This window comes from Vipera berus (assembly GCF_964194415.1).
Source record: "Vipera berus genome assembly, chromosome: 1".
Classification (NCBI taxonomy): domain Eukaryota; kingdom Metazoa; phylum Chordata; class Lepidosauria; order Squamata; family Viperidae; genus Vipera; species Vipera berus.
The window spans coordinates 271540411-271564400 of NC_138202.1; the positions used below are offsets into that span (position 1 = coordinate 271540411).

At 39.2% G+C, this 23990-nt stretch overlaps 1 protein-coding gene across 5 annotated transcripts in view; it reads left to right on the forward strand.

Annotated features, from left to right (window-relative positions):
• UTRN (utrophin) overlaps positions 1-23990 on the forward strand; it is a gene marked incomplete at its 3' end in the record, with an annotated part of 377026 nt that overhangs the window by 79184 nt on the left and 273852 nt on the right. For 4 of the 5 annotated variants that reach the window (XM_081313934.1, XM_081313935.1, XM_081313938.1 and 1 more), the window contains 10 exons: positions 1409-1510; positions 5101-5208; positions 5885-6064; positions 6242-6411; positions 7374-7497; positions 9161-9248; positions 12115-12353; positions 13121-13301; positions 15757-15902; positions 20675-20887. In XM_081313934.1, coding sequence (XP_081170060.1) covers positions 1409-1510; positions 5101-5208; positions 5885-6064; positions 6242-6411; positions 7374-7497; positions 9161-9248; positions 12115-12353; positions 13121-13301; positions 15757-15902; positions 20675-20887 — 1551 coding nt within the window. The remainder of the gene's footprint in view (positions 1-1408; positions 1511-5100; positions 5209-5884; positions 6065-6241; positions 6412-7373; positions 7498-9160; positions 9249-12114; positions 12354-13120; positions 13302-15756; positions 15903-20674; positions 20888-23990) is intronic. The other variant, XM_081313936.1, reaches the window with a different exon arrangement.

Here is a 23990-nt window from a genome sequence, read left to right on the forward strand (position 1 = left end):
TAAAAATAATGTTGTAGCAGTTATGTAGTCAATTAATTATGGTGATGGTTTCTACTCTCCCAGTTGTTTCTACCTGGGCTAGCAGGAGGGGCATGCTCCAGGTGATGTTGGCTAAGGAGTGTTGGTTGGTGGGGCCTTTTCTGCCAGCCAAAAGGAAGAGGGCCTTTTCTGTCAGCTGCTTGCCTGTGGGACACCATGCCACCTGAGGATAAGTTAGCCCTGATCCTGTGGTCTTTCATAAGGCCCTTAAAAAGTGGGGCCCTGGAAGTATGAGAGAGTCCGTTCCTTGGCTTTGTCAAAGATTATTTTTGATGCTCAGCCATGTGTTTTATTTTATTTGTATTTCATTGTTTTTCTACCTATTTTATTGTAAGCTGCACAGAGTCCCATGTGAGATAGGTAGCTATATAAAATAAATATTAATTCTTGAAGAAATGTAGGATTTCTTATGCAGATATGGATAAGATGGATTTAACCATGTGTACCTGATTAAATAGAACTTGTATTTTCATAATACCCAAAACAGTCCACAGCAGTAAAAAACGTGTGTTTAAAAAAAATAGATGAGTTCCAATTTTGCGACAAATTTTCTATCAGATCTCAATTCTGATATACAACAATACATCTATGAGTTGCACAGCATGAACTATTCAGGATTTTTAAAAATTCTAGTTATCCAAGATGTTTAGATGTTCATTTAAATATAGGCTGGATATTTACTTGTGAATTTTTTTAAAAAATATGAATGAATGTATATACGTATATAAAGTGGTGTTTAGAATGTCAGTCAAATTAAACATTGTTTATCTTGAAAGTGAATGATGTGATGCATCAAACGTGGTTGCAAAGTTTCCAAAAGTTGGTCAACATTGAACAAAAAAAAATAAAAAAAGAATTACTGTAGCACTGGGAAGATATCCAGATTAGAATGGGAAAAGATGATTGGCACATTCAGGAACACTTGAGTAGCAGCTGTCAGCAATTATTTCAAGAAATTACATCTTTTTGCAGGATTGTATATGCAGTGTGATCTGAGACAAAGCAAGTAGGTTCAGGGAGATGCTGACAGGTGTGTGCTGAATATCCTTCAGAAACCCTTCAAAGTTGCACAGCTCAGTTTTCCGATATTTAAATCCTGTTGAGACTAAATAAATGCCGATGAATCTAGATTCTATCCAGTAGCTTAGACTGATTATTAGAATCTTCTAAACCTAGCAATCCACTTAAATGGCAGTTTTATTTCTTAGATTTGATCTTAATTGAGAGGCCATTCCCTAGTTGGTATTTTTGGATAAAAAAATAATACAAAATGCTAAGTAGTTATGATTCTATCAATTTGGATTTTCTGTCTGCTTTAAGAGGAAAATATATAACATTAGGCTTTTTTTTGTGTGTGTGTTATTTTCAGAGACTTGGTGAGCGTTGGACTGCGGTTTGCCGCTGGACTGAGGAACAATGGCTCAAATTGCAAGAGATTAATACCTTGTGGGAAGAATTGTTGGAAGAACAGGTGAGTGATGGTAATCCCTCAAATTCCTGCTGCTGTCGTTGATCAAGTCCTGGGTGGCTTGCACTTTCCCTTCTGGCAGGAAAATGACTGCTGCTGGGAAGTGAGGGAGTGATTATGTAAGTGGCCAGGAAGCTGTAAGCGAATGTTAACAAAATAACAGAGCTGAAAGGACCTTGGAGGTCTTTTAGTCCAAAGGTCCCCAACCTTTTGGGCACCAGGGACCGGTGCCACGGAGAAAGGTTTTTCCGTGGATTCCAGAATGTGTAGTTTTGTGTGCTGCCTGCATCCCATGGATGGGGCTTTGCTTGTTTGTGCGGACCGGTTGCCCGGCATCCCGTGGCCTGGTACTGGTCCACAGACCGGGGGTTGGGGACCCCTGTTCTAGTCCAACCCCCTGTTCAAGCAAGGGACATTTCAGGCAAATGGTTGTCCAATTGTTGAAAATGAGGATCACATGACTGCAGTAGTGTGGCGGTGGCACTGAAGCCGAAGCAGCCTGGCCATGCTGAAGCACTCAACAGTTTTCCCAAATTTCATTCCGAGGTCCAGGCATTCTATAGGTTAGCCCATTAGAGGTATCTGGATTGAAAAGTTTTGCCCTCTGATGCATTGTTTTGCCCAGTTAAAGGTTATAGACCTGAGAATTTTAGTAGTATATAGATACTCTACATTACAAAAATCTGAAAAGGGAATTGATTTCCTTTCACAATTTTAATTTTATTTTCATTTATTTCCTGAAGCCATGCCATTATTCAGGTGTAAAATTAAATTGTACTTTTCATCTGAACCAGCCCAAAGGCATCTTTTAGTTCAAGGTGATAGGAAGCCTATTTTTGTTTTCTACAAACCTTAATTGGTTTTGAGGTCCTAAGTCGTGTTTGACATTTTTTTTTTTAAAAAAAGAATGGCATTGTTAAGACTCATTAGAACAATTGGGGGTTAAACAGTTCTGCCTGTTTTTTGTAAAAAAAAAACATTTGCATATAACAATAACAATAATAGACTTGGAAAGGACCTTTGAGTTTTTCTAGTCCAACCCCTTACTCAGGCAGGAAACCCTATACATAGAGCTGTGACTAGGGGGGCCTTTGCCCAGGTTCGCCTGGTGCGCCAGTTGCGACCCTATCTAGACCGGGATGCCTTGCGTACAGTCACTCATGCGCTCGTGACTTCTCGTCTAGACTATTGTAATGCTCTCTACATGGGGCTGCCCTTGAAGTCCACTCGGAGACTCCAACTGGTGCAGAATGCAGCCGCGCGAGTTGTGCTGGGGGCTTCCCGATACTCCCATGCTACACCTTTGCTCCGCGAGCTGCATTGGCTGCCGGTTGCTCTCCGGGTGAGGTTCAAGGTGTTAGTGATGACTTACAAAGCCCTACATGGCATGGGTCCGGATTACCTACGGCAACACCTGCGGCCGGCGTCAACTTCCCTCCGTCCAGTGCGCTCCCACAGAGAGGGCCTCCTCAGGGTGCCTCGGATCAAGGAATGTCGATTGGTGGCCCCCAGGGGGAGAGCGTTCTCTGTGGGCGCGCCAGACCTTTGGAACTGCTTGCCGGTTGAGCTCCGGATGGCCCCCGACCTTCGCTCCTTTCGGCGCAATCTCAAAACCTTTCTTTTTGAACAAGCTGGCCTGGTCTGATGGGTTGGGGCTGGGTTTTATAATCGGTTTTAACTTTTAATATGTATTAATTTATTACGGGCATTGTAGTTTAATTACTTTTTAATTTTTGTATCCTGGTTTTTTATTATGTATTGCCCTGTTCACCACCCTGAGTCCTTCGGGAGAAGGGCGGTATACAAATTAAATTATTAAATTAAATTAAATTAAATTATTATACCATTTCAGACAAATGGTTGTCCAGTCTCTTCTTAAAAACTTCCAGTGTTAGAACATTCACAACTTCTGGAGGCAGGTTGTTCCACTGGTTAATTCTTCTGTCAGGAAATGTAAGAATGTTTTAATAAATGATGTATTTTCCCATCAAAATGTTTTCAAAACCTGGCCATTTTATTAATAGTGGCTTTACTAATTTATTTATTTATTAGATTTCTATCCTACCTTTCCTCCAGGAGCTGTACATATCCGTTCTTCTCAGGTTTTCTCCCATTTTAACTACTACCATATGTAGTCCTTGGAATGAGAGTGGTCCAAAATCACTAAGTGCACTTCCATTGCTGAAAGTGGGTTTAATTTAGGTTTCCTTGTTTCTAGTCCAAACATGAGAACTGAACATTCATCATGGGAGATGTTTGAGCCCGAATGGATAAAAATGTAGGGTTTCCCCCCCAAAAAAAGTGCATCAAATAATGGTATTTATGATTGAATAAAATTTATAGTGTCTAAAAGTTTTGCTTGTTTTATTTACTATCAAAACAAAAAAGGAGCAGCTTAGCTATACACTGTGTATAAATCATATCTATGTACTAAAAGATGACCTCAGAAGAACTCAGTTAAACAGGAACTACCTAGACATTAGGGATGCGGTGGCTGAGTGGGTTAGGACGCTGAGCTTTGTCGATCAGAAGGTCGGCAGTTTGGCGGGTCGAATCCCGAGTGCCGCGTAACAGAGTGAGCGCCTGTTACTCGTCCCAGCTTCTGCCAACCTAGCAGTTCGAAAGCACGTAAAAATGCAAGTAGAAAAATAGGGACCACTACGGTGGGAAGGTAACAGCGTTCCATGCGCCTTTGGCATCCAGTCATGCTGGCCACATGACCACAGAGATGTCCTCGGACAAGCGCTGGCTCTTCAGCTTTGAAACGGAGATGAGCACCGGCCCCTAGAGTTGGAAACGACTAGCACGCATGTGCGGGGGAACCTTTACCTTTACCTTTACCTAGACATTATCATTGATAGTAGATGTGAGTAATGCTACTACAGTATAGGATATCCTTTCTCTCCTGCTATAAATAATGTGAGAATCAAACAGAACTAATTGAATTAACTTAAAAATAACTGTACGGTTAATACCACAGTTAATAATTTTTAAGAATAATGTTTGGGAAGACTGAGCCAACCAGCACCAGGATCAAAAGCAGATCCTTGCCATAAATTGGTTCAAAAAAGCAGTGTATTATTTTCTGATGTATGGGGAAAGAAACATTTGCTTATATAGGAGCGAGAATGAAAGGTGTGGTTTTGAGAGTCACAATCAATCTGCTTCTTACTTCTGATTGCTCCGTTTTGTTTCTATTTTCATAGTCTTTCCTGTTCTCCTTTTCCTCCCATGTACATTTATGTTCTGCTTGTCTCCCAAGCAGCTAAGGGAAAATTATGATTTACTCAATCTCATCCATGAAAATTAAGATTTACCAATTATTACTATTATGCTATTATTACCTCATGTATATCTAGCAACTGAGTTTTCAGACATTCCTACTCAATTGTGGCTGCTGCATGTAGCATGACACCTACTGTGTTGAAAATGGAAAACAACCTATAACTTTATGTGATTGTAACTTAAAAGGCAGCCTGATTTTTTTCATGCTTTTGGAATGTTGTTGTTAATGTATGATGCAGTTGGTGGTGCTGTATAAAATATAGGAGAATTGAGTAAATATATTTGTGGATGTACTTTTTTCCATCCAGTGCATGTTGAAAACCTGGTTGGTTGAAAAAGAGGAAGCTTTAAGCAGAATACAAACATGCAACTTCAAAGATCAAACAGAGCTTGGTGCAAATGTTAGAAAGCTGGCAGTAAGTATTACTTGCTTTGTACTCTATATCTAATAAATTAATAGACAAACAGATAAGCCTTATTTATTTACCAAATATACCATACATACATACACACATACACACAGAAAATTAAGGCATCCTGCTGTCACAAGATCACTATTTGCAACCTTCACACCCTGCTTCCGACAAGTAAAGTCATTGGGGAAGCTGGCAGGACATCACAAGTCATGGACATGTGACGTCATACTTAGGAATTGTGGGTGATTTGCCCAATGATCACAACCAGAACTGACATTGAAATTTGATCATGGTCCCATGACGTTTCACTTTTTTCAATTGCATTGCTTAGCAATGGAGTCGCCATTCCCCATTGCAGTCGAAAAGTGAGGATTACCTGTATTGGACTTCAGTTCCCATATTTTCAGCATGTTGTTGGTGAATTAGGTGGTACAGCCTATTGGAAAACAGGCTGTTCTAGCAAATATTCAAAATAAATAGTCTCCAATGGAATGGTTATGAATGTTCTAGAAACTCATCTTTCTCGGTCCATAATTCCTATTCTGTTGGAATTTACAACTGTACAAATGTTATAAATTTATTTCCATATATTCTAAGAAAGTTAACTGTTCCTGTGGGAAATCTGAGCAAAAGGCATTTCTCGAAAATGACATGGCTGTTGTTGTTTCACTGTCAGAGTCTGAAAGAAGACATGGGAAAGAAGCGCCAGATGTTAGAGCAGTTGAATGAGATGACCCAGGATTTGGCACAGCTCCTAAACAACAAGAAGGCATTAAAAAAAATTGACAGTAATCTTGAAGAACTAGCGCAGAGATGGGACAACTTAGTTCAGAAACTTGAAGATCACTCTAATCAGGTACCATCCAAATGCCACCTTCTCTTTGTGTTTCGAATGGGCTCCATTTGGATATGAATGTTTGGTTTCCATTAATTGCATTTGTGATTTAAACAATTTAAAGTTGTCATTCGTTCTTTGAATTTTTTTTCAGCTTCATTTGATCAGGATTGACCCCTGTCTCCATTGTTCCTCTAGGTTACTGAGGCGGTTGTAAAAGTTGGAATGCCCCAGATTTCTCAGAATATTCTCACTGAAACAATCCTGGTCGAAAAACAAAAAACAGTGCAGGATGTCCAAATGGAACAGTCTCCTCCACCTCTACCAAGGAGGCAGCAAACTGGCCTAGATACTGAAATGAGAAAAAAGTAAGATGACTTCTCGATCTAGGAACATCATTCCTTTCTCACTAAACAGGATAACATTATAAACAAAAAGTATTTTCTGTGCTTGCTTTCTCTTATAGGCGGTTCCATTTTTTTCTTCATTGAGTTCACACACTGGGTGGGATACACTTCTTTTTGTTTAGTGTGTTATATGAAGCCGCTCTTTGTGTGTGTGTTAACTAGGCTTGTGTTTTAGTGTGGTGAGTTATCTTGAGTTAATTCAACTAATTGGTGTTAAGAAAACCAAGATTTAGCTCAGGTTATTTTCCAGATGCATGTGTTGGTTACAGATGAAAGCAGTTAGTTGCTTTAGAATTAACAGTGGGGAAGGAGGACTGGACAAGCTGTTTTAAGCCTTTAATGGATGTTGTTTACCTCATTGCTTCTCTGGGTGTAAGTCTCCCCAGTTTCAAACTACAGCCACCTTCTTTGGTCATGGGGATGAAGGCTGGTACAATACCTGTAAGAATCTTTTTGCTGCCATTTTTCAGGAAATAAACTTGCAATAATTTCTGCACTTACATTTTCTTGGTTGTTTGAGTAGGGTTTGAATATGTAGTTTCCTCCCATTATAATGTTTGGAAATTATGGAAATCTCAGGCATGTATATTTGAAGAAGGCAGCAAGTTGAGGATACTACTTTTAGGGTGAGGAATAGAAGAATGGAGATTATAGTGAGAGTCTAACTATTTTCTTCAAGGCAAAATATTTTCCCCTCCCAGACTTCACTAAGGTTTCTTGAAGCTTCTGAGATAGGTTACTATGGAGCATTGTGTATTAGTGAGCCTGTGTCCTTCAGTAAATGGAAGAATACATTTTAGACAAAAGATAATGGTTTAACTGGAAGGTTGCAGAGGGGAAAGATGATTAAAATGTTTTAATATCTTTGAGTTTTGAATAGGAGGAGAAATTACTCCAAACATTGTTCTGTTTTTTTACACTAGGTTTGATGTTGAAATTGTGGAGTTGTTGAACGGGATTTTAAAATCAAAAGCTGCCATTCAGGCCATGGAGATCAAAGAGTACAAGAAGATGAGAGAGACTTCAGGCATGAAAGAAAAACTGAAGGTAAAGAGAAAAATGGGAAGGCATTTTCAGTGAATACATTGTCTTGATAACAGCTGGAAGTAGACTTGGATAGGAAAGTTTAAATTGAGTTCTATTTATAAATATCTTTTTGACTAACATAATTATTCTCCACTGGCTACAAGTAATGCCCTTTTACTAATGACAGGCAATGCTCAGGGGTTTAATAGGCATTTCTGGCTACTTTCCACTTTCCTCCCTTATATTAAATTCCCTTTTCACTTTGGAGAAGGAAGAACATTTTTAGAGAAAATCTTATTCTTAAATATGGACCTTGCATAAATTCTCTCAATAAAACAGAGAATGAAGTGAAATCATGATTACAGCTCATAGAGACATCTAATAACCCTCCGGTCCACCCTGTGGAGAGAAAAACATAAAAAATTGAAATGTTGACAATAACTGTTTTAAGCTAATTTTAAATTGCTTAATTAAGAATATCACCACAGAGATCCCTGTAAATACATGCTATGTGAAATATTGTCAGATAGCCTAGAGTTGTTTATGACCCATAATTGGGAGGGGATGGGGGGCAGCGGCTTTGTCTTTGTTTTTAATCCTAAATGCAAATTGTGAAACATCACTTGAACCATTTTCTGAAAAATCTTTAATTTTGTTTATAGTAGTTACACTTTGTGAAAAATTGCAATCTGGAATGTGGCCATTAAAAGAACCAAGTTACTTGCTGCTGTAATAATTATTTATACAGGTGGTCCTCAAGTTACAACACTTCATTTAGTTACAACGGCACTGAAAAAAGTGACTTGTGATTATTCTTCACACTTACTGACCGTTGCAGCATTCCCCCTGGTCACGTGATCAAAATTCAGATGCTTGGCAACTGCCTCACATTTATGACGGTTGCAGTGTCCCAAGGGTCATGTGATCCCCCTTTGCGACCACCTGAGAAACAAAGTCAATGCGGAAGCCAGATTCACTTAACAATTGTGTTACTAAATTTAACAAAAGCAGTGATACACTGAACAAGTGTGGCAAGAAAGGTTGTAAAATGGGGCAAAACTCACTTTACAAATTTCTCACTTAGCAGCATAAATTCTGGGCTCAATTATGGTCGTAAGCCGAGGACTACCTGTGTTCAGAGGGTACTTTCAGACCATTTGACACTTGTTAAGTTTAATGGATTCTTTTCCATGGACCAGAATAGCCTGCTTACAAGGATCCTGACACATTATTTTACAGAGGCTCATTTAAGTTTCCTGTCACCCTGATTTGATTTGTATGTCACAGTATCGTTAGAGAGATGGAAAGATCAATGACTAATCTGGCGACACAATGTTTACTTTTAAGTAAAGATTATTTAATAAGTGCTAATTGGCTGACAGTGGAGTTTCAGATTGAGATAAGGTGTTCCAAAAGATGTAATATCTGGAGAAGTTACAGCGTTTGAAGACTTAATTATTTTGTGTCTTGTGATGTATGATGATTTCATGAAAATATGACCTAGGTGTAAAGCATTTTGATATTCAGTAAGTGCATCCTCGTCTAATTATTTGGTGCTGTAATTCTACTGAATAGTTAGAATTGCTAGTTGCTAATTGCAGAGGTGGAAGAAGGCTCAACTTTGTTCAGTGGAATTTTTAAATGTTAGGTTTTCACTTTTAAGTTTTATGGCTTTGATTGACAGGCAATGAAAAAGGAAAGAGTGGAAAAAGAGAAAATGTTGAATGAATTGAATCAGGCTGGAGAACATCTGCTGGACCAAATGGGAAAAGGTAATATTGCAATATAATGGAAGGGAGAAGCAGATATCTTTTCAATTATTTTCTCTTGTTAATATTTGGAATTTTAAAAAAGTTTGTCATGTATGTTGATAGAAATTTGTAACAATGCTAGTTATAATTTAATGGTGATGAGATTCCACAGCTATAGGCTATGTTCTAATTATCTGGTGTCCCGATGTGGTTTTTTCAGAGGCGAAAGTGATCTGCTTTGTGGTAAACCAAGCAGGAAAGGACCGAGCTCTTGTTTTGTTACAAAATTAATCTCTAACTGGATTTGCCAAGAAGTGTGCTACAGAGCAGACCACTTTCACTTCTGAAGTTGCCAGGCACAATTGCTGGCAAAATGTCAGGATACCATATAATTAGATCATAGCTTACTAATCCAAAAGTTCATCATCATCGGACTGACAATAGACATGAAAGCCTGTATTCTGTTTTAATTGACAGAAATGAAAATCGTCCTGTCAATTTTGAGAAGGCAGGACTTAATGAGTGTAAATTTGTTAAAGTTTTGTATCTTTAACTTTGAGAGTTTTAGTTTAGTAACATCTGGAATTCAGTTAAGGTTCCTCATTCTCAAGCTGTGCTCTTCTTTCAAGCTGTTGAGGACAGTATGTATATAAAATAGAAAGGAACCAGCCCTACAGCAGGGTGAAGTAATTGACACAAATGAAGCTATGCTGTGACAGGAGCAAACAGGATTTAGTTTTTAAATGGAGCTGGAATATTTTGATGGTCATGGCCAAGCAAAATATAGGCAGCCACACAACTTTTATTAATACGTAAGAGCCGTGGTGGCGCAGTGGTTAGAATGAAGTATTGCAGGCTAACTCTGCATTCCCACTGCTAGGAGTTCGATCCTGACTGGTTGATTTAGCCTTCCATCCTTCTGATGTTGGTTAAATGAGGACTCAGATGGTTGCGGGCAATGTGCTAACTCTGTAAACAACTTAGAGAGGGCTGTAAAGCATTATAAAGTGGTATATAAATCTAAGTGCTATTGCTATTCTGTATAGTTTTTAATTAAACCAGTTAGAAGATAAAACAAAAACATCTGAACACAGATTAGTGCAGAGAATAGATGCCTAATAAGGGAAAGATTTGTGACTTTGTAATTTCTTAATGCAAAGGTATATTTATGACTGTTTTTGTCTGCTTTTGTCCCTTTCATTAAAAAGTGAGAGTTTAGTTAAATGAAGCCATGTGTCAAATGATAGTTGCAAAATATAAAAATACTTTATAAAATATATATTGTTTAATGTGTCCCTTGCATGATGCTCAGCCATAATGTGGTTTGTTTGTTATGAACTAGCCCAGGGGTAGGCAACCTTGGCTCTTTTATGACTCGTGGACTTCAACTCCCAGAAGCTGGCTCAGGAATTCTGGTACCGTATTTTCCGGCGTATAAGACGACCCGGCGTATAAGACGACCCCCGACTTTTAAGAAGATTTTCAAGGTTTTTCGTCTTATACGCCGGAAAATACTTACATGCCAGTTGCCAAGTGTCCGACACAAGCCCGATTCAGCCCCGTCTGATGCAGATGGTGCAAAGCCTCCCTTTTGAAGCCCAAAGGGGCTTTTCCTTCCACCCACCCATTTGAGAGCACATTTGCAGACGGAGCAGCCGCGTGTCTGGAGCCAAGCCCCGCCCAGGAGGCAGTCAGCCAGCTGGGCTCGGAAGACGCGCTGGAGAGGCGGGCTTGGGGCGGCCATGCCGAGGCCGGTTGGCGAGGGCCGCTGCGTGGTCTGCGGGCGAGAGGGGCGCCAGGCCCGCCGGAAGTCCCTGGAACGGGCTGGCAGACACGCTCTTCCCCGGCCCGCTGGAAGTCCCCGGAAGTTCCCCAAACTTGGAACAGCCTGGCGGCGGGCGGGCGCTCCCTCCCCGATCCGCCGGGGAGCGTCTCCCAAAGCCGTCACGAAGGGAGCGGGAAGGCAGCCAGAGGCGGTGGGCCCCGACACGCGGAAATAGCGACCCTCGGCCGGCTCCCCCGAGATCCCCCCTGACCCCGTCCGCTGAAGCCCGCTCTCCACAAGGGCGGGTGCCACTATGTTCTCAACCCCCCAAACCCGGCAGCGCTCCTTGATCCGCGGCCACGCCTCCTCCGAAATACCAATGCGTTTGATTGGCTCGTCCCCTTCTCGAGGCGTTTTATATACGAAGCTCTTCCCGCCCGCCTCTAGCGGTGGCCAGTCCGTTGGCCTGGTCGCTGGCGAGCTGGCCCGCGGCTAGGGCCGGGGCCCAGGAACAGGTAGCCGGGTGCGGGTGGGGGGAAGGAAAGCCGGGCGCGGGCTTCTGCGGCTGGTTGCGAGGCCGGATGCAGGCGTCTGCCGGGAGAGATAGCGGGTAGCAGGGCGCGCTCTGCTTATGCTCAGATGCTGCTTGGGTGAGGGGGAGGGGCTTCCTGCCGCTCCCGGGGTCTGGCGTTTGCAAGGGGGAGGGGAAGGGGCTTAGAGGCTCTTGGGGATGGGAAGGGAGAGTCACGATGGAGGGGGGACTGGACTAAGGAGGCTTGAAGTTGCTTTGCAAGAACGGGGACGCTCGACTGATTTATGTTTTTTTCCCGGCGTATAAGACGACCCGGCGTATAAGACGACCCCCCAACTTTTGAGAAGATTTTCAGGGGTTCAAAAGTCGTCTTATACGCCGGAAAATACGGTAGTTGAAGTCCATGAGTCATAAAAGAGCCAAGGTTGCCTACCCCTGAACTAGCCCATTGTGTCTTAGAATGATAAGTGAACCAATCCATCACAAAATATGGCTCATAATCCTGATTTAACATCTATATGTGGAATATAGCTGAAATAAAATCTTGCATGCATTGCAACTTGTACAATTGATTCCTTTTCTTTGTTCAGAAGGGCTTCCTACTGAAGAAACAGGTAACGCCCTTAAAAAGCTCTTGGAAGAATGGAAAGGGGCTACTTGCTATTTGGAAGAAGTAGCAAGAAAAGTGCAATATCAGGATGAAATCAATATTTACTTTAGTGAGTTGGATAAGCTTACTAAGTCTGTGAGCGAAAAAGAAGGATGGCTGCAAGACAATTCTGCAGTAGATGAGCATCAACCATTAGCAGTGCTACAGGAGTTGTGCCAGGTAAGCTTGACAACCTTGGTACACAAAATGCAATTCTTTATGTTTGATCTATACTGCTAGAGCAGGGGTCCCCAACCCCTGGTCTGTGGACTGGTACTGGGCCGTGGCATGCCAGCAACCAGTCCGGACAAACAAGCAAAGCTCCATCCACGGGATGCAGGCAGCACACAAAACCACGCCCCCTCCGGTCCGCAGAAAAACCTTTCTCCATGTAACTGGTCCCTGGTGCCCAAAAGGTTGGGGACCTCTGTGCTAGAGTACAGTCGTTGTCTCATATTTATGTGCCTGGGCTTGAACATGATCTTGAAAAGGTCTATACAACCAGGTGGGGCAAGATGGCTCTAAGATGAAAAGCTTTTTCCATTGTGGTATTTCATCTGTGGAATGTTCTCCTTAGAGAGGTTCATCTGGAATTTATATTATGGTCTTCCTAGCACTTAGATGGACAATAGTATTGCTCTAGTCATTATAGGGATCTATATAGGGACTTAATGAATGTTGTTTTGCTGTGGTCTTTTATTATTATTATTATTATTATTATTATTATTATTATTATTATTATTATTATTATTATTATTATTATTATGTCATGACAATGATGGTGATGGTGATGATGACTGCTGTTTTTACCTAAACAGTTGTTGCTGTTTTATTATTGTATATTGTAATTATAATCATATTTTTAAACTGCCAGATAAATGAGGTTCTTGGAGTCATTAAAAACGTTACGTTAAAAATAACCAGTGTTGGCACTCTGTCTTTCTCAGAGGGAACTCAAAAACCTCTTAAGTCTAACTCCTCAAATGGAACATCTGAAGATCAAGTGCAAGGAGCTGACATCTCATCCTGCTGCTCCCGACTTCATTGAAGACAGCTTTTGCTCTTTGAACAGCCGCTTCAGTTCTGCCCAGCAGGAACTAGAACTTCTTCTGCAGAAGCTGAAGAGAGGTGTGCTTTGATTTCTATAAAATCTCCCCTTCCTCTCCTTCGTATCGTCTTTTAAGTTTCCGCTTTTGCTAGGAGCAAAAACCTCACAACGGGGGCTGCTTTCATCCTAGATTTTGGCAGACGCAATATAAATAACCACAAGCATAATCGTGAAAGGGAATAAATAGTTTGGCCTTCTTTTTGTAATGTCAGAAATGTCCTCTTCGCCACCCTTCTCCCAGCATCATCTAGACTGGGGCTTTTCTGGAATGAACGGATTTATTAAGTAAATCATTCCAAAAGCTGGTGAAAAGAAAGAGTATGGAATTTCTTAGGTGATGTCAAAACATGTACTTGTCATTATCTATGTAATTCTCTTTTTTCTTTTGGTTGTATTGATTCCAAGGTCAGATCACCCCTTTGGTGTGCTTGAAGGACGTAGAATGGGAGTAAAGATGACATTCTAAAGTGGCAAGGTTTACTTTTGTGTTCTGTGTTCTATTAAGCACTTTCCCTTATGTCAGACTGTCAGAGTTCAATCTGTCAAGGCATCCAGCATGTCTAAAACACAAGAACTCTCTTCACTTTTGTTGACCTTGAATAGAAAGTCTTAAGTAGCATCATTTGTTATGATGGTTTAATGTATACCCTGCCAGACTAAATGTCTGCCTTGGGCAGCTAAACAAAATCACACATATAAAATGTATTACTTAAATTCAGCAATAAACACAGAAAATGTCAGTGTCAATAAAACATTCTAGCAAAACCCAAATGTCAACATGCTTGAAGTTATTTCTGCTCAGTTTTGCCTTAGGTTGAGGCAGGTTTTTCTTTCATGCAGCTTAAGTATACTTGCAATTCCCTATAGATTTTTTTAATAGTCAGTTAGATTCAGTTGCCTTTTTTTTCCTGTGAAAAGAGGTTTACACTCACAGAATCGTCTTCTGCTTTGGAAGAGAACATTGATTCTGCCCATTGTATTGATTTTAATTTGTGGATTTGCTGCCTTTTTGTCCTTACTATAGGTTGCTAATATTAACCTTAGTCACTATACCAAACTAGCTCTAATACATACACCCCTAATTAAGTTATTATATTAGATGAATGAACATGTTTAAGGTTTGTAGAACAACAAAAGCAAATCAATTCACCTTCAAAATATATTTTAAATGTTTTATATCAAATACATAAAAATGGAACTGATAATCCTCAGTGGGTTCAATTTCCTATGTATTCTTCTAGGAAAATAAAACCCTGGATTGAGATAATTTTTACAAAAAGAAAATAAAAAGAATAATGCAGCAGTTGCATTTGAATTGCTAATTGGATATTGATTTTTAGAAGTAGCAGAAGGTAGACATTATTATTAGAAGTTAATAATTCTAATACTTCAAATTTCCATATAATCAGTCAGAAACTACATGGAAACGTCTTATAACTCCCCTGTACAAATTGTGACATGCGTAGATAAATAATTGAAGCATCTTTTTCCCCCCAACAATTCTAAAGGAAAAGTGAAGAGGAAAAAAAGTATGAAAAGTTTGAACCTGAATTCATTACTCAGGATACAGCCACTAATTTGCTCAGTTGCAATCGATAAAGCAAACATATCAAGCAGACATAGCTGTGAGACTTGATTAACATTTATGTAAACAACCAATACTACAGATGTTTCTTTCAATGCTAGCTGCGAAAAAGCACCAGGAAATAAGGAGTAATCAGTTGTGTAAGCCATTCTGGATCGTAATCAATTCCTATCAATATTAGCACATATTCAGAACTGAATTAAACAGAGCACCAGCACAGCATAGAACAGCTATTTCAGGCTGTGAAAAGGCATAGAAGAGACCCATTGGCAAGATGCTTGCAATCATTATTTGACATCAGCCGTCCCAAGTAATTGGTCTTTAAAATTTAGATCTAGTGTACACTTTTCTGCAGGGATTCACAGTGCAGGTGAGGATTTTTTGAATAAATGATTCAGTTGGTCAGATTTATGTCCACAGACAAAAATCCTTGGCTTCTAACGCAGCTTTTGTGTTGATAGATTCCAACCCTAGTGTGATTCCGGCTGTCATATAACTACCCTGTGTTTTGAATTATAAAGAAAAATCAATATTACATTGTGCACCAGCTTTCTCCTACCTGATTACTTCCAGATCAGAGCTCCTCTTGGCTCTTGTTGGGAGGGGAATGTTGGCTGCAGATGATAAGTGTAAACAAACAGTTACCAGAGTCCTGTTCTTCCACTGGCTTTGCAAGAGTTTTAGGAAGCAGTTTATATACATTCATCACAAGACCCTTTTTTAAAAAAAAATGTTTTCACCTAGTAATTATCAATAATTGAAAAGCTCTGTATGTACTATGGACCAACATTTCTATAGGACTATATTGCGTTTATATTGCATTGATATAATTGGTTCAGATTTTATAAGCAAGTTGTTAACTTGAATTTAAATGCTTACTTTAAATGCAGAACTTGAAAGTCAGCCCCCTAAGGCTTATCTGGATTCTTTGAAAAAAATTAAAGATGAGTTGAATGAATTGGAAAGCAAAGTGCACTCCATCATGAATTCAGTGAATGACTTGACTCAGGTTGAAAAAGCCTTGGAGCAAACAAAGGTATGTTTCTTCTTGGCACTTGGCACTTGAATTCTACAATAGTGGCCAAAATTGTGGAAACCTTTTGGGAAAAGTGTACAGTAGAAATGCCACCTTTGGTTAAGTTTCCACCAATTTTTCTTCTAATTTCTTTATAACTGTAGCCTTGTTCACTTAATAATACTATTTTACATAAATTTCTGGGCAGCCAGTCAACTCTTTGCACCAAAACAAGATGACACCTGATTGTCTTTCTAAACACTCATGCTGATTGGCTACAATCAGATGAAGGAAAGCTACCTGATACCAACTTAAGCAAGTTGTGCTTCCTTTTCCTGGTTATTTGGCTATAACTTTTCATAGAATACAGTACAGAGAATTGAACAAACTTTGTTGCATTACATTCTTGATTAAATTATCTTTCCATTGCTATATAATTTTATGGTACTACTCCAAAAAAAAGTGGTGTTATTAGCCATCAAACCTCAAGAATACACTTTTCCCAAAAGGTTTCCACAATTTTGGCCACTACTGTAAGTTCAGATGAACGTGGGAGGATTGGTTTCATGTCTTTATCACATTACGTTTTTAACTCTGGTGACTAATGTTGGGATGTGGGTGGAAAGTTTGATTGTCTTCTGCATTTTTAAAAAAGGCTTGTGTGAAAACTGCTGCTCAGTGACAGACCACTAACACAGACATGGAATGCAGAAATGCAGTTAAAATGAAGGCTGCATTCAAAATATTTATTGAGGAAAAACTTCTTTTTTCATAGAAACAGTTTAGGAAGTACTGTATTTTCCGGCGTATAAGACAACTGGGAGTATAAGACGACCCCCTACATTTCCTGTTAAATTATAGGGTTTGGGCTATACTCGCCGTATAACACTACCCCTCTTCCAACGCACACCAAATAAAAATTAAAAAACATCAGAATTGATTTTAATATGGTAATTTTAATTCAAATGCTTATGACATGCAGGTACTTAGTAGGAAAACTGTCACTTATAAACAAGGCTGTTTGTCATCAAACATGTAAATATAAAACAGTGCAAGTGGTTTAAACTTTAATAATAATAATAATAATAATAATAATAATAATAATAATAATAATAATAATAATAATAAGTTGGAAGGGACCTTGGAGGTCATCTAGTCCAACCCCCTGCTAAGGCAGGAAACCCTATACCATTTCAGACAAATGGCTGTCCAGTCTCTTCTTAAAAACTTCCAGTGTTGGAGCATTCACCACTTCTGGAGGCAGGTTGTTCCACTGGTTAATTGTTCTAACAGTTAGGAAGTTTCTCCTTAGTTCCAGGTTGCTTCTCTCCTTGACTAGTTTCCATCCATTTCTTCTTGTCCTGCTTTCAGGTGCTTTGGAGAATAGCTTGGCTCCCTCTTCTTTGTGGCAGCCCCTGAGATATTGGATCACTGCTATCATGTCACCCCTCACCCTTCTCTTCGTTAAACTACACATACCCAATTCCAGCAACCGTTCCCTATTTTCTTAATTCACTTTTTCACTTTTCCTAATTAACTCTAAAGCTTTCCCTGTGCAGAGCCTTAAGTAACACCAGCTGCCTGCAATTAGTGCAGGTTCGCATCCAACCAGGCTCAAGGTTGACTCAGCCTTCCATCCTTCTGTGGTAGGTAAAATGAGGACCCAGATTGTTGGGAGCAGTAAGCTGACTTTGTAATAATGCTGCTTGTGGGGGTGTGTGAAAGCCCTAATAAGCAGGCATATACATAGAATGAAGGCTACTGCTAAGCACATTGATTTGTGCTTTAAATTGTAAGCCGCCCTGAGTCTTCGGAGAAGGGCGGGATATAAATGGGATTTTAAAAAAAAAGACCAAATGGGAGATCCGCTCCAGGTTTTCCAGCCAGCCCGCCCAGTTCCTGAGTCAAATGCGTCCTTAGAGCTAAGCAGCTGCTCTGGCTGTGGCATTCCCCACCTGCCTTTCAAGTTGGGATAGACTACAGCTGCTCTTCAACTTTAGAAGGAAAGACGTCCAGACCCCAGCCTGTAAAAAATCACAGACTGCAGCTTCTTCTCCAATTTGTCCCGCTTTCCCTGCACAGACTAAATGGGAGATCCGCTCCAGGTTTTCCAGCCAGCCCTGTCCCTAAAGTTTCAGCACCCGGCGTATAAGACGACCCCTGACTTTTGAGAAGATTTTCATGGGTTAAAAAGTCGTCTTATACGCCGGAAAATACAGTATTAGCTGAATAATTTAAGTAGCCAGAATAGTTATTTCCTTGCCAAGCTGTCAATTTGCAAGTGCAAGGAATATGGGAGTAGCTAGATCACAACCGATTTAAGAAAACAAGACAAATACACAAATGCTAATTTATGTGATGGTGCATCTAGTCATTTGGCAGATTCCAAGTGACTAGCAAAAATGAAGATTTGAGCAACATGATTCTAATCTATTTCTGTTGTGATCAAAGCAAGGTATAAAATTGGTTCTCATATAAATCATATAAAAACATAGATCCTGGAGCACTGGGGAACTACCAGAGGACTGGAAGAGAGCTGATGTAGTTCCCATCTTCAAAAAAGGGAAAAAAATAGATCCAGGAAACTACAGACCTATCAGACTGACCTCAATACCTGGGAAGATTCTGGAAAAGATAATCAAACAACAAATCAGCGAACACCTTGATGCAAACAAAGTCATCACTAAAAGTCAACATGGGTTTGTCAAAAACAGATCATGCCAGACAAATCTTATTACATTCTTTGACCAAGTGACAAAATTAGTGGACCAGAGGAATGCTGTAGATATAATTTACTTGGACTTCAGTAAGGCATTTGATAAAGTAGATCACAACCTACTACTTGATAAGATAGAAAAATGTGGGTTAGATAGCATCACCACCAGATGGATTCGTAGCTGGCTGACAGGCCGTACTCAGCGTGTGGTCCTCAATGGAACCGCATCTACATGGAAGGAAGTGTGTAGTGGGGTGCCCCAGGGCTCTGTTCTGGGCCCAGTGCTCTTCAATATCTTCATTAACGATTTGGATGAGGGGATAGATGGGGAACTCATCAAATTTGCAGACGACACCAAGCTGGCAGGAATAGCCAATACTCCAGAAGATAGGCTTAAGATACAGAAGGATCTGGACAGACTCGAACACTGGGCGCTATCTAACAAAATGAAATTCAATGGTGAAAAAAGTAAGGTTCTACATTTAGGCAGGAAAAATCAAATGCACAGGTATAGTATAGGTGGTACCTTACTCAACAGTAGTAACTGTGAGAGGGATCTTGGAGTCCTAGTAGACAATCACTTCAATATGAGCCAGCAGTGTGCTGCAGCTGCCAAAAAAGCCAACACAGTGCTAGGCTGCATTAACAGGGATAGAATCAAGATCAAGTGAAGTACTAATACCACTTTACAATGCTTTGGTAAGGCCACACCTGGAATACTGCATCCAGTTTTGGTCACCACGATGTAAAAAAGATGTCGAGACTCTAGAAAGAGTACAGAGAAGAGCAACAAAGATGATTAGGGGACTGGAGGCTAAAACATATAGGGAACGGTTGCTGGAATTGGGTATGTGTAGTTTAATGAAGAGAAGGGTGAGGGGGGACATGATAGCAGTGTTCCAATATCTCGGGGGCTGCCACAAAGAAGAGGGAGTCAAGCTATTCTCCAAAGCACCTGAAAGCAGGACAAGAAGCAACGGATGGAAACTAGTCAAGGAGAGAAGCAACCTAGAACTAAGGAGAAACTTCCTGACAGTTAGAACAATTAACCAGTGGAACAACCTGCCTCCAGAGGTGGTGATTGAGACTGGACAGCCATTTGCCTGAAATGGTATAAGGTTTCCTGCCTGAGCAGGGGTTTGGACTAGATGACCTCCAAGGTCCCTTCCAACTACTTCTTCTTCTTCTTCTTCTTCTTATTATTATTATTATTAATAATAATAATAATAATAATAATAATAATAATAATAATAATAATAATAATAATAATAATAATAATAATAATAATATATTAATACAATGCCTTTACTAAATCAGTTGAACCAAAGATGCTTTTTTCAAAAGGCAACTGGACTTTGTTTTTCTTGAAGACATTTGACTTCTCATCCAAGTTTCCTTTGGGGAAAAAAAACAAGTTTGGGACAACTATTACCTGAATGACTGAGAATCTCCATAGAGAAATCAGTTGAAATTATTTTAAAGCACAAAGCTATCCCATTTCTAGCAGGTAAACTTGCTGAGATGGGTGATCCTGTGACAATACCCAAAACGTTCTGTGATAATGTATCAGTGTTGGAAAAAGTGGTTGAGTCCTTTAATCGGCACAATAGTTCAAGAAAAGCTTTTAAAGAGAATGTTGAAATGAATTATTAGCAAGTCAGGATTTATTTTATCTGGGCTTTTCCATCTTGGGTTAGAATTTTAGTTACAGTTAATTAATTGTCCCTTTGATGTCAGTGTCTAGAGTTGTGTGTAGAATTTAATTTTAGATTTTCAAATGTTGAAGAAGGATGGAATGATATATTCAACCATTTTTATTATAAACTGCTGCCTAAAAACCAACACAAGATGTCAATACAAGAATCAGGTTTTTTTATTAGTTTAATATTAGTTTAATATTTTAAAAAGTTTTTAATTATACAATATAATTTTCACTTTGGCACTGCACGGCATTCTAGTTTGATACAAAGGTCAATTCCATTACTCCAATAAATCAGATTTTTTTATAGGATATAAAGCATGAAGGAACACCATTTTATGTAAATATAATTAATATTTTTATATTTATTCCCTGCAGATGATTTGTGAAACCCTAGAAAATCAAAAAGGCACGGTCGATAAACTTGTTGCAGACACACAAGTATTGGAGAAGCATATTTCTGCTGAAAAATCAAAACTATACAAGAAAGAATTGAAATGTTTGCAAGGATATAGGGATAAATTAAAACTAAAGATTTCTGAAGATGTTCACTTATTGGAAGAAACTGTTTCCAAATTGAGAATATTTGAGGTAACTAGAAATATATTTTGCTTAAATAACTTTCTTGTAAGTATAATATTCCTCATTCTCAAATTAATTTATATTCTGCAGCAAGTTATAATGTCAATACCTGTTTATTTGATTCAAAATGGAATGTCAATTATATGAGTCAATCATTCTGCAGGCAGAACTGATTGCAGTGGGATGGAAAAAATATCAATATAATACCTTGTTCAGTGGAAGTCAATCTAAAAACTAAATAAGCAGAAATAAATTATTTTGGTAGTTTCTTTAAGATTTTATATCTAGTTAGATACCTTTATTGTCATTTTTTACAGTGGGCACATTGGCACACATTAAAAATGAAATTTAGTTGCTTGCTCTCAAAAGTGTACATATGCATAACACACATTTAAACATGCTGTATACAACTTATGAATAAACTTTCACCTTTCCATATAACTAACATATAAATATTAATCACTGTCCATCTTGAATACATAAGGGAAGGAGGAAGCTTGAGAGTTCACAAGGTTAATACTGTATGGAACAAAACTGTGACTGAATCTGGATGTTCTGCTTCGGATACCACGAAACCTCCTCCCAAAAGTTAACAAGGAAAACAGGTCATGAAGAGGATGTGTAGTGTCTCGGACAATCTTGCGGACTCTGCTCAAGAAACGCTTATATGCTATGACCTAGATCAGGGGTAGGCAACCTCGGCTCTTTTATGACTCATGGACTTCAACTCCCAGAATTCCTGAGCCAGCCAAGCTGGCTCAGGAATTCTGGGAGTTGAAGTCCATGAGTCATAAAAGAGCCGAGGTTGCCTACCCCTGACCTAGATGAAAGGGAGGGAACTGCCAGTAATCTTTTCTGCCATCCTCACCACTCTCTGCACTGCCTTCCTGTCTGAAGCAGTGATGCTTCCAAACCAGACTGTAATGCTGTATGATAGGATGCTCTCAATCCTCCCTCTGTAGAAAGTGGTAAGGATAGGGGAAGAAAGATGTACTTTTCTTATGCAATGTGGAAAATGCAGGCACTGCTGTGCCTGCTTCACCAGTTTCTCACTGTTGAGTGACCAAGCCAGCCTACTTGTTAACTGCACACCCAGGAATTTGATTCTTGTAACCAGCTCCACAGGTGAATCATTAATACACAGAGGAATGTGGCTGTGCCTGCCTTTTCTGAAATCGACAATGTTCTCTTTGTTTTTTCCAATGTTTAAAACTAGGCTGTTTTTCTTACACCAGTTCACTAAACTTTTAACCTCCTTGCGGTAAGCACCTTCACAGCCCTCTTGAATGAGGCCCACTACTATTGTATTGTCTGCATATTTCACAATATGGTTGGTGGCAAACCTAGCACAACAGTCATGGGTCAACAGCAGCAGACTTAGGACACAGCCTTGAGGAGAATCTGCTCAAGAAAATGGTGTTGGAAATATTTGTTCCAGTTCGCACATACTGGGGAATGTCAGTAAAAAAATCAAGAATCCAGTTGCACAAAGGGGTGTTTAAGCCTAAAAGGCCCAGTTTGTCTACTAGATGCTGGGGAATGATTGTATTAAATGCCGAACTGAAGTCAACAAACAGCAAGGTTGACAAAATGCACATGAGTATTTCTTTCCTCTAAGTGCTCCCAGCTCAGATGGAAAATAGAAGAAATAATATCTTCGGTAGAGTGATTTGATCGGTAAGCAAACTGAACTGGGTCAAATGCTGGCGGGAGGCTATATACATTAATGTCCTTTTTCAGCCTCTCAAAGCATTTCATAATGATGGATGTCAGTACAACACTTTATGTTGTTTAGTGCCTGTAAATGTAAATTTTAAACTTTAAACTTGATGTTGTAAAAGTCTCCAGTGATTGTATGTATATACTTGGTTTCCAACTACTGATTCATTGAAAAAATGGGGTTTGATTTATTAGCTGATATTTAAAACATTTATTTCCTGCATGATATGTTCCCCCCCCCCTCTGCTGTGGAATGACAATGAATATTAACTGTTTCTGTAAAGCAGAGGTCACGCACTCAGTGTAGTAACAGAATGGATAATAGGCTAAAATAATAGTCCAACACCTTTCTGGGTTGACACATTTGCAATTATGAAAGCATATCATTGGTGCAATCACAGAATAGTTCCAGAGGTCCAGGGCTTCTAGATTCATACAGTACTGCTGCATTCAGCACTCTTGATAATGGTATAACATTAATCATTTGACCTCTGGATATATTTCCTAAGAAAGAACTAGTATGGGTGCACATTTTTATTTTTGAAGAATGTGAAGGAGCTCAAAGGGCACACAAAGCTATTATTTGAAATGAAGTCAATGGGCTATTTGTGAGATCATATAATCTCATATAATCATATAAAACCAAGAATTTGTCTCTCATCAGCTTGATGAGATGAAGATATTAGTGGATATGGAAGTTCTGAAACATCAAAGGAAATAGTGGCCAGAGAGAATAAGAATAAACACCTTTGAGTTTGAGAATCAGAAAAAAAAACATATTTTTGGCGAGGACAATACATGGAAAGGGAAAATGGAAACTAATAGGAGAAACAGATGAAAGGCAAAATATTAGCTATTAGTGGGATGAATTACAGTCCTAGAAGCAAATGGTAGAATAACATTCTGACAATGTTTAGAAGGGATGGATAAATCCAAGTGTGGGTGTTCAAGAACAGGAAAAAATGTAGGTGTCTTTAAATGCAATCTAGTTTGAGTCAAATGGGAAAAAAAAATAAGTGATTGATTTGGAGAGTCCAGAACTAGTGGTCCATAAGGAGTATTTAACCTTAAAATGATTCTTTTAATACCATATAACTATTAGTCAGTATATAAAGGCCTCCATTCTAAAAGTAGAGCAAATATCTTTGGGACTATAGTATGTTCCATCAGTTTTGGACATAAATGAATAAAAATTGGAGGTAGAGCTAAGAATATAAGAACTGGACAAATGAGGCAGAACATGTCAATATGATCATGTAATCATTGACAAATATGAAAAATACACTTAAATTCTGTCAGTAGCATTTATAGAATAGAATAGAATGGAATAATAATAATAATAATAATAATAATAATAATAATAATAATAATAATAATAATAATAATAATAATA